This window comes from Vollenhovia emeryi, unplaced genomic scaffold, assembly GCF_000949405.1.
Source record: "Vollenhovia emeryi isolate VEMERY1.0 unplaced genomic scaffold, V.emery_V1.0 DF939135.1, whole genome shotgun sequence".
In the NCBI taxonomy this organism is placed as follows: domain Eukaryota; kingdom Metazoa; phylum Arthropoda; class Insecta; order Hymenoptera; family Formicidae; genus Vollenhovia; species Vollenhovia emeryi.
In genome coordinates this window covers 821,576-835,571 of record NW_011967231.1, presented here as the reverse complement: position 1 = coordinate 835,571, position 13,996 = coordinate 821,576, and the positions used below count along the sequence as shown (strand labels likewise).

The window sequence follows — 13,996 nt, the reverse complement described above, 5'->3', positions numbered from 1 at the left end:
CGTCTCCCCGCGCGGGGGCCGCTAGGCCGCCCTCTCACTGCGCGCTTACATTCGCCAGTAGGTTGGGCTAATACGGCGATTTTTAAAATTTCGTATCTCGATAACTATTCGTCCAAGCGCAAAATAGTACAATACTTTTCTGTTTGTCTTAGTCCCCTCTACCTTCCCATGACCGGACGTCAAAGTCTTGCGTAGCACCCTGTATAAGTATGTACATGTATTGGTGAGTGTGCATACAGGCCCATACGCGTGCTTATGTCCGACTCCTCGGCAATAGACATTGGAGAGGACAAGAAGGAGAGATGGAGAAAGACGAAAGAGCCGAGCGCGAGAAGGAGAGAGAGAGGCAACAGTGATGGATCGTCCAATCAGTGCCGCGAGATGAAGCACGAGAGAAACGGAGCGAGCGAGGAGGCGAGACCGGAGGAGAATCTTCTCCACCTATGGTACGCGATGGACGATGAAAAAAGAGAGAGACGAAAAGCGACAGAGAGAGAGGGAGAGGTCATGGTCGGGTCGGTCTCTTGCTAATCGAAGAACACGAGGTGGCCCTGTGGCGGCTCCGTGCGAGAGAAACTCTGCCACGGCTATTCTCCTCCGCCATCGCCTATCGCCGGGGCCAGCTATTGTGTAACTTGCTCTCGACCGGCTACGAATTCTCTTCCGCGAGGCCTACGGTCGTGATCAAACTTCCCTGACATTATCCGATAAAGTCCCAATTAGCTCGTGTTTTGAAATCACTTGCAAAACTCGAATGTCCCTTCTCTTTCTACCTCCGCGAGATGTTCCTTCACGATTTTATTTGTTTCAATAGTAATCATTATCTCACATTGTATAGCATTTGTAAAATATAGATAAGTATTGCAAATTTTGAAACAAGTTCTTTTCTACTCTTCTTAAACGAAATGTATTATTATAAAATTATATGAATATGAGCAATGTGAGCCTGATTGAAGGTGGTCGAATTATATACAAATTTTAGTATAAAAATATATTAGAAGTTACTTAGCGTTGCGGTAAAATTGTACGTTTCGGTCCACAAACGGTTTTTATCGGAGCCTTACTCATGATTTTAATTTTAAGAAATGTATTATGTTGTATTGTTAATGTTTCTGACCGTTTAAATGTTATCACGTTAACCCTTTGTCGTTGTCAACATACATTAGTGTAATTAGGTAAATTTAGCAAATTTTTAAAACTCGAACGTTCAGCCGAATCGTATCGATCACGTGACTGTACACGTTTAATTAGAGAACCGCAATGAACTAAGAAATGAGACAAACAGAGCTGCGGTGAAAAGGGTTGAGCCCGAGGGTCGCGAACCGCGAGGTTGAACATCGCTCAAACTACCGCGTATAATACCAACAAGGAGATTGTCGAAGATCCACGTTGCGGAGAGGCTTTGCGACGACTGCACGCGGAGCGCCACGAGACGATCTTCGTAATGGCGGATCGTAACGATATAATCGAGTACTGGACAATTTTGCTTCCATTATTTTATCCTTTCACGCCACGTAATTATTTAATCGAGCAATTAATAATATCACGTGATAAATATTACAGAACTTGGGCAAATAGTGCAAAGAACAATTCTCTCGACCGAAAGTAAAATTGCAAAAAAAGTCTCTGTCGATAATATGAGTAGCTGGCATTATGAATCTACGGTGGCGCAAAACGAGACGTTTAAACAAACGATGCGAAGAATTTACAATTTTTTGTCGCCTTTACATGCCTAATAAATTTTGCTAATTATATCAATAATCCGGAATAACGAGTGCGTAAGGGGTGTACGTTATATTAGCGAAAAAAAGTACAAAGCGCGACAAAGTGTATATAACCTGAATGATATATCTAGCTACGTCAATTCTTTCATCACCCATAGACATCCGAAATGCACTGCGGGAGATTGAAAAATGATTTCCTAGCAGCGACGTAGCACGAGTTACGCCACTGTGCGTAGAGTGGTGAAAGAGAGGAAGAGAGTAGAGAGAGGGTGGCTAACAATGGCCGCCAACCAAAACATCCGATAAATCTAACCGGCCCGGACCTCAAGCCCCGAGGGGTTTTAAACTCTCTCACCCCAAACGCCGACGCGGGCGCAACCCTTACATTACGTTACACACTCACAGAAAAGGGAGCCATGCCGTGTGCTATTGCAGGGCGATACGGGAGGAGGGGACGGGGGGTGAGGGGGCGGGGGGGGGGGGGTGGCAAAGGGGTGGTAAGCGGGTGTGCACAGTACGGTGGTTCCGCGCGATGGAGACGGGGTGGAGAGAGGGACGTGATGTGCGACCCATGAAAAACCAAACCGAGAGAATTCCACCCGTTCTCCTCCTCTTTCACCTACCGTTTCTCCAGCATCCACCCCCGCGCTCCCCCCGTTTCTCGGCTAACCTCCTTCTACCAGTAAACGTAACGAGATCCACCGCGCGCGGGCGGTCGTGTACCGGCTCTGACGAAATTTCGACGAATTTGTTTTGTTACCGCATCCTAATTCGTTTTGTCCCCCTCTCCCCCTCCCCCTCCTCTATTCAAAGCCGCGGTCGAAATTCCGACTCGACAAACGCGCGCTCTCGAAATTACGATGGAAATGGTACCTTTTTCAAGGTGATTTCAAATAATTATCAAAAATAGAGCCGTATATATCGCGTAAATAGCTTTTAACTTCCATTGACGTTAATATGACCGAATGTTGCGTTAATCAAGGATTTTCTTTAAAGTGACAGAGCGAAAACACGAGCCACTGAAGCGGGAACCGAGGCTGCGTGAAAAATATTGGAATATTCTCCAAAGGTGATTCTAAACGCGGGTCTTCAACGATCGGCAAAGGATCGCTACGCCGATTAAGATATACCATTTTAAAAGCGTTCTTATGAAATTCAAAATAACGCAGGCTACGTCGGGAAGACGCGCTTCTGCCATCGCGCTCGCAACGGACGAGCAAGACGGAAATATGCAGCGAGGGAAAACGCAAAGGCACGCTAATGTCGTCGACGTAGAAACTCGACTCTCGCCGCGTCGTCGCGCAACGTATCGAGAGTTAAACGACGCCTGGAATCTCAGGATTCCTCGACAGTCGTACATAATCAGGCGCGTCTACGATATTCCGCGCCCGAGCTGAGTGGCGAACCGCGTTTCCGCGTCGAAGAATGTCGATGGCTTTCAACTACGCGCTTAAATGCATGCAGGTTTGACGTGCCGTTTGCTTGGAAAAAGAAACGTTGAGATAATTTATAATTAAAAATACAAAGGAGAGCCGTAATAGAAAGAGCGAGCGAGGCGAGTCGTTGTTTTCGTTTATACGTTTCGTTACCTTGCACGAGCAAAACGGCAAACGATTATTTAATACTCGAAGACGTGCGCATCCATCGCGACTTGGATATTTTATATCAATCTTAAGGACATAAATCGCACTTTGCGACGCGCCGAGTTAAGCGAAATTTCACATTACGCAGCCGCTCGCCGCTATCGAGTACCCTCCACACGCATCGAAATTGACTCGATGCTCCTAAACACGGAAAAAAGGATCCACGGGAGGCTGCGCGAAACGAAGGTGAAAAGGAAGGAAAAGAAAAACCCTTTCTCTCTCCTGGAGCGGCGCGAGCCCAAGTCCGCCCCACCTTTTCTTTACGGATCGGCTCGAGAGAGGAGCGGCGTCCGCGCGACCGCTTACTCGCTCCGTGGGCGGAAGGAAGAGGTCCAGATGAGGAGAACGAGGAGGACGAGAGGCCAGAAAGAGGGACAGACAGGTCGGCCCGAGAGAGGAACCCGCGGCTGCCATGGTTACCGTCGCATTCCCGCCTCGCCTCGTTGCCATGGAGATGGCGGCACCCTTTCCCTCGGCTCTCCTCTCCTCTCCTCTCTTTTCGTTCTCTCTCTCTCCCTCTCTCTCTCTCTGCACCGCTCGCATGCCGACCGACACTCTCACACTCGCGAAATTCCGTCCTCTTCGCTCTCGGGCGCCAATCTTCTCTCCGACGACAAGGGGCGACTCGCTCTCTCGCGCTCGCTTCGTCCTTTCTTCGCGGAGGGTACCCACTGCTCCACGGCGAGAGGGAGGTCGAAAGAGAGGAACAGACGGAGGAGACAGCCCGCGAGCGTGTACGCATGCGTGATACTTGGTCCTTCGCAATATCGAGGCTCGATGCATCTCCAGAACGATTCGATCACTTATCAAACGCGAGTCACTCGCAACCACGTAATGTACTCTCGCGCGATGCTTATCTGCGGCGCTCGAGAGGATCTTGATGCCTCTCGAAGAAGGTCGACACGATGTCGCCCGCTACTAGGATCGCGCACGCGTAATAACGGCGCGGAACTACGGAAATCCAATATTGAGAAACTTTGGTCGCAAAAAAAGAAACCTTTGATTTACTCGTGGATCGTCTTTTGCAACGATACCGAGGTCCACTTTAGATCTTACGTTACTCGATGCCAATGGTATGTAAAATCGTGATATTAAGAGTTTTGCACCTTCCTTTCATAGTCGAGCTTAATTTAGAAAGGATAAACAGGGTTTCCGGCACGAGCTCTCTACAATTTTAAATAGCTGCGTCCGCTAATCGTCGCCAAATTGTTCGCGCGTTCGAAACAAACGAGATGTGAGCGCCCTATTTCGTAAATCGCAATTCTGATTGGCCGTCGCGTCACCCGATATCAATATTTATTCAGCGTAGCGAATGCCCGAGGCCGATTAAAACTTGTTTATGCGGCCGACGATTCGCTCCTCCCACCGTACGCACACAAAGTGCACGCATAAAGCGGCGCGCGTCTTTTCCCTTCGCTTTACGCGCGGCGCGGTTAAAAATGATCGAGGATTAATTCGGCCGAATAAAAAGGCGGATTTATGCTCGGCAAATGTCATTATGTGCAACTTTATATTTTACACATTACACGTAAGAAATGTAATTAAAAATATCGCTAGTTAAAAACATAAATTGCTCTTAAAAAAATTGCAGAGTTGTGCAATCTTTATAAGGGCAATTCATTTTTTTAATTACCCCGCGTGCGCTATTTATTTATTTATTTTGCGAGCTTTAATTCCGTCAAGCGTATAATCCGGTAAACAGAGGTGAGGCAACAATTGTATAGATAAATATAAAGATAAAATGCGTAAGTGTGGAATTATAGGATGCCAAAATAATACATACGAGAAGATCTTTCGCGGAAGGCAATGAAAGATTTTACAAACACGCAAGCAGGAAAAATATCGGCATAGATAATAATTGGATCAATTTTATAAAAGGTCTTGGATTATTTAGCACAGTGTACCGAATGACTAATGACGTGTTATTCTAATATTTGCTAATGTGTACTGTATCTAAAAATTGTTTTTGCAGAAATTGTTCCGATCGCGTTATGTGCAGGATGACATAATTGAAACTAATATGACAAATCTCCATCACTTCGGCCGCGTTGCTAACAGCGGTTAAAGAGTGCTCAAGTAATTCTATGCGCGCGGGTAATTCTAGATGCGCAAAGTGTAAAAATTTCAGATTTGTGCGAAGAACTCGACTTACCGGGACTGCCGAGGAAGACCGACGAGTAAAGGACACCACGACGCGCTTCGGACGCCGCGCGTTGCGCGTCAGGGGGCGAATTCCATTCCCTACGAGGACACCATTTCCCTGAAACATTAGAAATACTCGTTAAAACTATAGTCATACAATTCACTGATTTGCCAATCGCTACTTGTCGCCCGCGCGTTAACAAACGTGTTTGTAAGCGGCACAATCGCGTTTAAGAAAAAAAAGGGGGATTAACGTTAGAAAGGAAAAGTACATCCATAAATCTCCAGTCACAAATCAGGTAGCACGTGCACGCCTTAAATGCATTAAAACAAAAGGAAAGAATCGGCGAGATGGAATTACGAAAAAAATTCTTCAATGGATTTGTTCCGAGATAAAACGTCGACGATTACGACGTCGCGATCAAAATATTGTAGGGGGGAAAAAAATCGCGCTGATAAGACGAAATAGCCTGTTCTCGTGTAAAAATAGATGTTCTCGTATCGATTCCCGCACGAAAACGTTATTATGCAAGCGCCATGGAGAAAAAGTATGCAGAAAGGGTTGATGTGGAGGAAGATTCGTGATCGTCGGCGTCACGACTTCGACCAAAGAGATTCTATCGTACCAGGCTCTATATGTACGCCGTTATAGCACTTTCATTCTTTTTCCAGGGGGTAGCATGCGACGTTATCCCGGCGATTTACTTGGCCAGAATAAGAATAATCCTACAATTATGCCGATTATAATAATTACTTAAGGGCGCTGGGAAAGCATTTGTGCTAAATTGCGCGGTATTCGCGCTCGACGGTTGCCGTAATATTAATCAGCGCCGCGACGCGAGGCGAGGCGAGGCGATCAAACGATTAAGTATTGTCTATATAAAAGTTCGCTTTGCATATCGGATTAACGGAAGAATAATAATTTCTTATTTCCCCTTTGCGCGTGGCTGCAGGAAAAAATTGGGAGAATTTTCCATCTTCCAACTGATTTATCAAGCCGAGAGCACCACTCGCGACTGCAGTATTGCAATTTTCCAGATGCGAAAATAGGAAAGGTATCTACTTTATTTCCAGGGAGATCCCGGCTGAATGAGGATACACGGTAAGAAAGGGTGGCGCCGGGGGATAAGAGTAAGCCGCGGAGCGAAGTAATTTCACACGAGAGAGTAGGGTCTTGCTGGGTGAGAGGAGATCCCGCGGAGCTATAGTCTTATCTCGGAAATATAGCGGGCACATCCCCCTGCGAAAATTATATTCTTGGAAAGCAGAAAATTGCTTCGCTTCAGCCCGCTCTGTACGAGCGTGCAGTCCGCCGATATTAAGTTTTTTTTTTTGGCAACATTTCTGCATGCGATCAACTGTTTATCACGGATACCGGGATGTTAATTTCAAATTATGCGCGAGATCCAGCGGGGGGGGGGGGGTGGCGATCCTCCGTTGACACGCCGGCGATCGACTTCGAGTATCATTTTCAAACTGTCGTTCAATTGGCGCGCGTTTCAGGCTAATGGATTTAAAAACGAAGCCCAACGATTGATTATAGTGTGTCGAGCGTTTAACTCTTGATTTTACGGCCACGGCGCGACCTGTCGGTTACTGGTTAATCGAAATGACAGGGCTGCCCCGGCGATTCGAAAATAATGGTTATTCCGACACCAGGGACACTCGAAATCATGTTAATAACAAGAGATTAGCCCGGCACCTGACCTGCTGATCTTTTCATCGTCAGCACCGCGCGAGTTAAAGGAACAGCGAAAGCCGCGATAATAAAAGAAACGTGACAACTGTACGCGATTCGACGTGGGGCGTCTCGTCGCCGGTGATCCCGTCTTTCCGCGCCGCGGATAAGTGAATAAACAATATATCAGGATTATTCAAAGTCATTTGCTCGCGTTGCCGACCCATTACGCACCGCCAGGCTATACGTCACAGCCATTTCGAAGTCCTCGGAGGCGCGGGTCCTTTGGATACCTGTAGAATCCTAGGACGAAGGTGGGGCGGATAGATGGAGATTTATAGCCGCTAGGAGACAGGGTGTAATCATACACATCGCCCCATCAACTCTGTAACTGTGATTTACCGTGGGAATTCTAAAAAGTTCTCGAGCTTCTACCGTATTTTCACCCGAATTCTCTGAATCTCGGTATGTGGCTACAACGACTGTCGTATGTCAAATCTAGCCGGAATTCACCAACGTATAGTTATGAAACACCAAGGCCGTTCTACTTTCGGTCACAAATATATAAAACAAATTTCGCAAAAAAGTCTCCCTTAATAAAACCGGAGATACGACGGGTTTGAGAGAAAGAGAGAGAGAGAGAGAGAAAGGCAACGTCAGCTAAACCGTTGCCTCTAACTTGAGCATAAGTCGAAGTCGACTTTATCGCCTGCGGAATAATTGTCGCGTCTGACAGTGCAAAATGTTTCTTCGGAAGAAAGATTCGTTAAGTGGCATCGAGTGAGACGTCTCCTTTGAATGATCACCGTAGCTAAATTGCGGGTTAACTTTGGTCTAACGGGTTCGCGTGTTCGCGACAGTCATGCCACAGGGCCGAGTCATGTATCGGGCAAAGCCCTAGAGGAGCGATCGGTGGGAGGTGGATGGACTAATACGGCGACCACGTCATCTTCGCTCGAAACCGAATTCGTATAGCCACGCGCGCGCGACGCGAGCTCCCGCTACGACTTTATTTTCGCGCCCAACAACAGCTGACGGTTACAAATTGGAATGTAACAGTCGGACACGCGACGCGCCGTTTGTTTCGTCCTTCGCGCCGACAATGATCCTCCCATGACTAATTTGTTTCGACAATGGCAAATTGCTCGAGCCACGTGTATCTTTCAACCGTCTTTTCGACGGTCACTCGTAAACCCGCGCGATGCATCATCGCGCGGACCCCCGGAAGGCCTCACCTCACGGAATTTTAAACGGCTCTTTAAAGGATTCTAACTGTTACGGGATGATTTCGCGCAATCATCGATCCGAGTCTGCCGAGGCCGAGACGGAGAGATTTCGAGAGGATCCTCAACGTCGGTATCCGGCTTTGCCACTCGCGGAGACCGTAGCGGATGTTATAGATAGAATATAGGTACCCAATAACCCCATCACGTCGGAGATGCTTCCTCGGTATAAATAAATCAATATAACTCGCTTCCACCCTTAGACGCCGCCCTCTTTCGCCGTAAGGAAGTGACGTATGAGGCTCGCATCTTCGAGGCGAGGGTTGAAGAGGCCACCCTGTTATTTCACAGTTAGGCTCGTCCCTCTCGCTCCCCTCGAGCTCCCGCGACCATCTTTCTCGTCGTCTTCCAACATCCAGACCGACCTGTGCGTCCCTAGTGCCGCTTCCAAACGCGCACGAGTCCCGAGGGAAGCTTTTGTCCTCGAGCTGTAAGCGACTTCCTGACAGGCCAAGTTTGCACCTGCTCTCCTTTCGGCTCGTCCGTGTCCCTCTCTCTCTCTTCTTCTGTCCGTTCTCTTTCGCTCGTTGTTTCGCGTCTTACTCTCCCTTTCTCTCTCGTCCTCTTTGCGAACTCCACCTAACCTTACGTCGCCCCTTACACCACCACCCACCGACGTTACCGCCGCGTAATTTATTCGGGATAGGTATCCTCTCTCTCCCTCTCTCTCTCTCTCTCTTCGGCCGAAGGTAATCCGTAGATCAGCACGCTGGATAAACCGGGCGTGTCGTTATATACGTACGTCGAAATTATTTTCGAATAATCCCCGCCGTCGACACCTCGAACTCACTTATCTTAATTAAAACTACCCTCGCCTCGCGGCTCGAGGCGAATCGGATGTTTGCGTAATTTACGGTAATAATGCTGGCGGTAAACCGACTCGCTTAAGTGACAAGGTTTATAGCCTGTTTTCTGCGAAGATGCAGGGAGATTACTCAAGATTTTCGCGCATCAAATCGTAAGCTTCGATAATCGTCGCAACAATTCGCCGATACTTTCGACACGCGCTTCGAAATTTTTACTCGAGTCCCCGCGAACGAGAATCAAAATTCAAATAGGAAAAGTTACTCCTCGATTAAAATCTAATTGCGCGGAATAAACGGATAACGTTTCAAGGTTGTCGGGCGGTCGTGACGCCATTCCTATTTTCCATTCGCGAGCAGAAACACCGTCTTTCTTCGGTAAGTAGAGGGCGACGGGCGGAGGTCTGCGTTCGCAGATGTCGGAGATGCCGGGTGATTAATGACGCCCGATAGACGTAATTTGTTGCGGCTTGCAAACTCGCGCCGTCTCTCGGTGCGTCTTTCAAATTCAAATTATTGATAAACAGGATGCTGTTTGTAACAGCCGGTACGGGACGACGTCGGACGAACCGGACGACTTCACTAAGCACAAGCGATACGGTAATTAATTTTCAACAACGTGTCACGCGCCCTTTTCCAGTCGTACGGAAAATTCTTGCGCGTCCAGCGGCGAGAGAAAGAGAGAGAGAGAAAGTTGCGCACGCGATAACACGCGGCACCAAAGAATTATATTACTATCGTAAAATCATGCGCGGCGACTGTCGAGCAAAGTGACAGCCCCGGACTCGCGGTGTTATCGCGGCGCATGTAATTATTCCAGTTTTTACAGACGATAATACGCGTCCTCGCTTATGCGCGCGCTAATATCGCGGGTGCGCGAAAGAACGTACGTGGAATAACACCGTCAGATCGAAACACTGTACGGCCGTATCGGGCGCGTTATCTAAATCAAGGGGCGGGGGGAAGAGGGATGATTCTTACTAGCTGAAACAAAGATAGCGAGGCGATACGCGGTACTCTTGCTTTAATAGTCGCGCGGCCAGGTGTGCACGAGTGGATTTCCTCGTCGCGATCGCGAGCGAACGCCGCGTCGTTCCGCGGCATGCGGACGCGCGATTATCATTAAACGCGTAATGGCAAGGAACGACGTAATGGAAACGGCCGAAGGGTCCGCGCTGGTCAACCGACGATAACATCGGACAAAGGTGTTAACGTAACTCAGCGACGACAGCTGAGAACACCGGGCTTCGGTAATGCGCGCCATGCCGGCCGACGTCGCGCCTTCTCCGGCGAGTCTACTTCCTCCATAAAACGCAAGTTCACAATTAACACTCTTTCGTCCGCGCCGGTCAAATTTACGCTGGCACTTAGCGCGCGCGCGCGCGCGGCGATCGCCGGCCATACTTTGCGCGCAATTTTAAGCCCCCTTATCTGCACCTTCGCCGAACGTTCAGATGCAGACGCGGGCGGCGGTGAATGATAAGAAAATTTCAAGTTGTTTCTATCCGGCAAAAGTGTCAACGAATATTCAAGATGCGATACGAATAGTCTTTAAAATAGTTAGGGACAATTCAATGATAAAATGTAAAATACAGACGTTTCACTCCGGATCATCTTCGGTGTACAATTAAAAAAGGATTTCAACGTGAATTTAGCAGAAAACGCAACAACTTCAGAGAATACCAACCACGCGTTAAAACGTAGAAATATAAAATTTATCTCAATATCTTTCGAGACGAACGTTGCAGTCTCTCCCTCCGTCATTTGGTGGTGGTCTCATATTGGCGAGGACGTAACAGTCCGTATAAATCAATGGGTTTTCACACTTTACGGCGCACGACGTGTGTAAGTTTGAAAAAATTACAGCGAAACACCAGAGAAAAATGATTTTACCGGACCGCTTGGCGGTTTGATGCGCGTAATTAATTTTTGCGATATTTGTATATGTAGATTTGTTGTTAGATTTGCTCCTGTATAACAATAGATTTACAATGTTTTAATACACAGGAGTGCTTTAATTAACCGAGTCGGTATTCGCCGATTACCATTTCGAAGCGTCGACTAATAGCGTTGCACTCGCTCGCCCGCGCCGGTTAATAATTCGATAAAAATCGCTATTGATCTCCCGGCGCGGGTGCTTGCGCATTAATATCGTAAATCAAACACTTAATCTTCGGACGGGAAATCGATGCGATAACGCTTCGCCTCACAGCGAGAGAGACCTTACGATCTCAAAAACAGATACATCATCGATTCTGGATTTTGTCGCGAGATACGCGAAATTACAAAAGACCCGCGTTTAATCGACCTTTTATACGCAGCACAATTCGCACGTATCGCGGTGAATCCCGACGCTATCGTCTCGAGAGATCTCCGCGCGGGCTCGGAAAAGTTTCTCGCGCCGCGATTTATCTTCCCGAAATTACAGATGCAGTTGGCACTTGATGTCCACGAGGATATAATTAGATTAATAGCGTCGCGCGCGCGCGCGCAGCAGCACGGAGAGGGTCACGACGGACAGTCGGACAAGCGGCAGGTCTCCGGCTCCGTACGCGGTGGACGGTTAGAAATCATGGCGAGTGACGTCACCGCCCGTGACTTGTGACACGCGCCGGTTTAATTAGCGCTACAATGCCGAATCCGCGCGCCGCCGGAAGGTGGAAACCGAGAAGGTGGCAAGGGTCGGGGCGCGCGCCCTGTGTTCCCGCTCGCGGACACCTCCTCTCTTTCTGGCGCTCTGCCCGACGACCTACGACCCGCTCCCGGGGCCCCGGGACCACGTTCTCCGAATTACCGGCCCGCCGCGCGTCGCAACAGCCTCGCGCACTTAGCGTAAATTCACGGCGAATCGACAGCGCCCGACGTCCCCTGGCCGTCTTCCTTCCTCCCTCCCTCTCAAGATTAACGATAGAAGTCAAAATAGAACCGAAAATGACGGAACCGGGATGCTGGAGTGATTCTGCACTTTTGCACCTTTCTAACCTAAAAACTGTCAGTTTGCGGAATCATTTGTGTAATATACAAATTAAATGGCTTACGTGTATAGATCGAAAGCAGCTTGCTATTCCGGCCAAATGAAAGAACAATATGGCATCACTGAAACTAAGTTTGTAAGTCTAATAAGAAATAATGGTGAGCAACACATACATACAGTACATGTAGTATGTTGTTGCTCACTATTATTTTTTATTAGACTTACAAACTTAGTTTCAGTGATGTCATATTGTTCTTTAATTTAGCCGGAATAGCAAGCTGCTTTCGATCATCTGTACACGTGCCATTTAATTTGTGTATTACACAAATCTTTCCACGTAACAGACAGTTTTAAGTGCAAAAGGTGCGAAAGTGCAGAATCACTCCAGCATCCCCTTAAGCTTGGTTAACTTAAGATTATCGCGTTCTTGACCATACTTGGTACGTATGTTTCGTGCTCTATCTCACATTTTTCTCCGTATGTTTTCATAGTCACAACACGTTAGTGCATCAATTTGCTTGTGCTTCTACCAATATTATAATAAAAAGATAGAACAAAGCAGGAAACGAAAGGAAAGGACGATAAACCGCTGATAAAGGTCGACATATCGAAGCGAGGATAGTAGACGATGTCACTTTTGCTCTTTCCTTCTCTCTCTCTCTTATTTCAGCGCACCTCGTGAGGTCGTGAGTCACGTGAACGCGTGTGCGTGCTACGGGCATGTGTCGCAGACCGGCCACGACACACCGAGGGACCGAGATAGGAGAGATTTAAAATGTTGCGGCAGGTCGGGAGGATTAAATGATGATAAACTATCTCGGCAGCCCCGGTAGGCTGACCCTGCACGACGACTTGAATTACGACCGTAAAACAAAACTACCCGATGCCGGGCGCGCGCGCTCGACGAAACGAAAGACGTATTCGCGCCAATCTGTCCGAGCGACGCGACGCGCCGAAACGCATAATCACGCGCGGAGCGGGTCCCCCCCCCTCTCTCTCTCTCTCTCTCTCGACATCTTTTGCATCGTTTTCCTTTTTTACGTGGCGATGATCGATAATTACAGGCTGTAATTGTCAAAAATATTAATACGCCGATTACACGCCGCGTTATTTCATAAAACTCGCCGCGTAACTCGGCATCTCGGAAATAATTGCGACTTTGACAAACTCGAGAAATTTGACGCGTTACAAACGTACGGAAATGCACGCGGAGAGAATTTTCTTTTAAAATTTATCCTGAGAATCATGTGAACGTGGGATAACGCGGCATTTCGAAGAACTTGAGGAGTTTTTTAAAATTTTACATTTTACTAGTGAATGTATAATTATTAGTAAGTAAAATATTAGTAAGTAAAATATATGGTAAAATTTCACAAAACTCTCATAAAATTCTTCGAAACGCCTCGTCCCACTATAACGTGATTTTCAGGATAAGTTTTAAAAGAAAATTCTCTCCCTGTGTAAATCGGAAAAAATAAGATATGTGAAAACGTCCACCGGCGAACGCGAACATGCGTTCTTGCTTTCGGGGAGAGACAGAGAGTGAGAGAGAATAGAATGGAATCTTTATTAAACGCTTTGGAACAAGTCCCCTGCGTTAGACAAAGCTGCACAGAAAACTAATTGCGAGTGAGAATCGATCCGGCCATTGAAGGCAAGGCCCAAGTCCAAGATCGATTCGGCCAGTGAAGGCAAGACCCAAGATTGAGTTGGCCAGTGAAGACAAGGCCCAAAATCGATCTGGCCAGT

The 13,996-nt window shown here is 47.6% G+C and overlaps 1 protein-coding gene across 3 annotated transcripts in view; it reads right to left on the bottom strand.

Annotated features, from left to right (window-relative positions):
• LOC105567704 (homeobox protein homothorax) overlaps positions 1-13,996 on the bottom strand; it is a 400,400-nt gene that overhangs the window by 173,644 nt on the left and 212,760 nt on the right. For all 3 annotated transcript variants that reach the window (XM_012022777.1, XM_012022776.1, XM_012022778.1), the window contains exon 9: positions 5,520-5,627. In XM_012022777.1, coding sequence (XP_011878167.1) covers positions 5,520-5,627 — 108 coding nt within the window. The remainder of the gene's footprint in view (positions 1-5,519; positions 5,628-13,996) is intronic.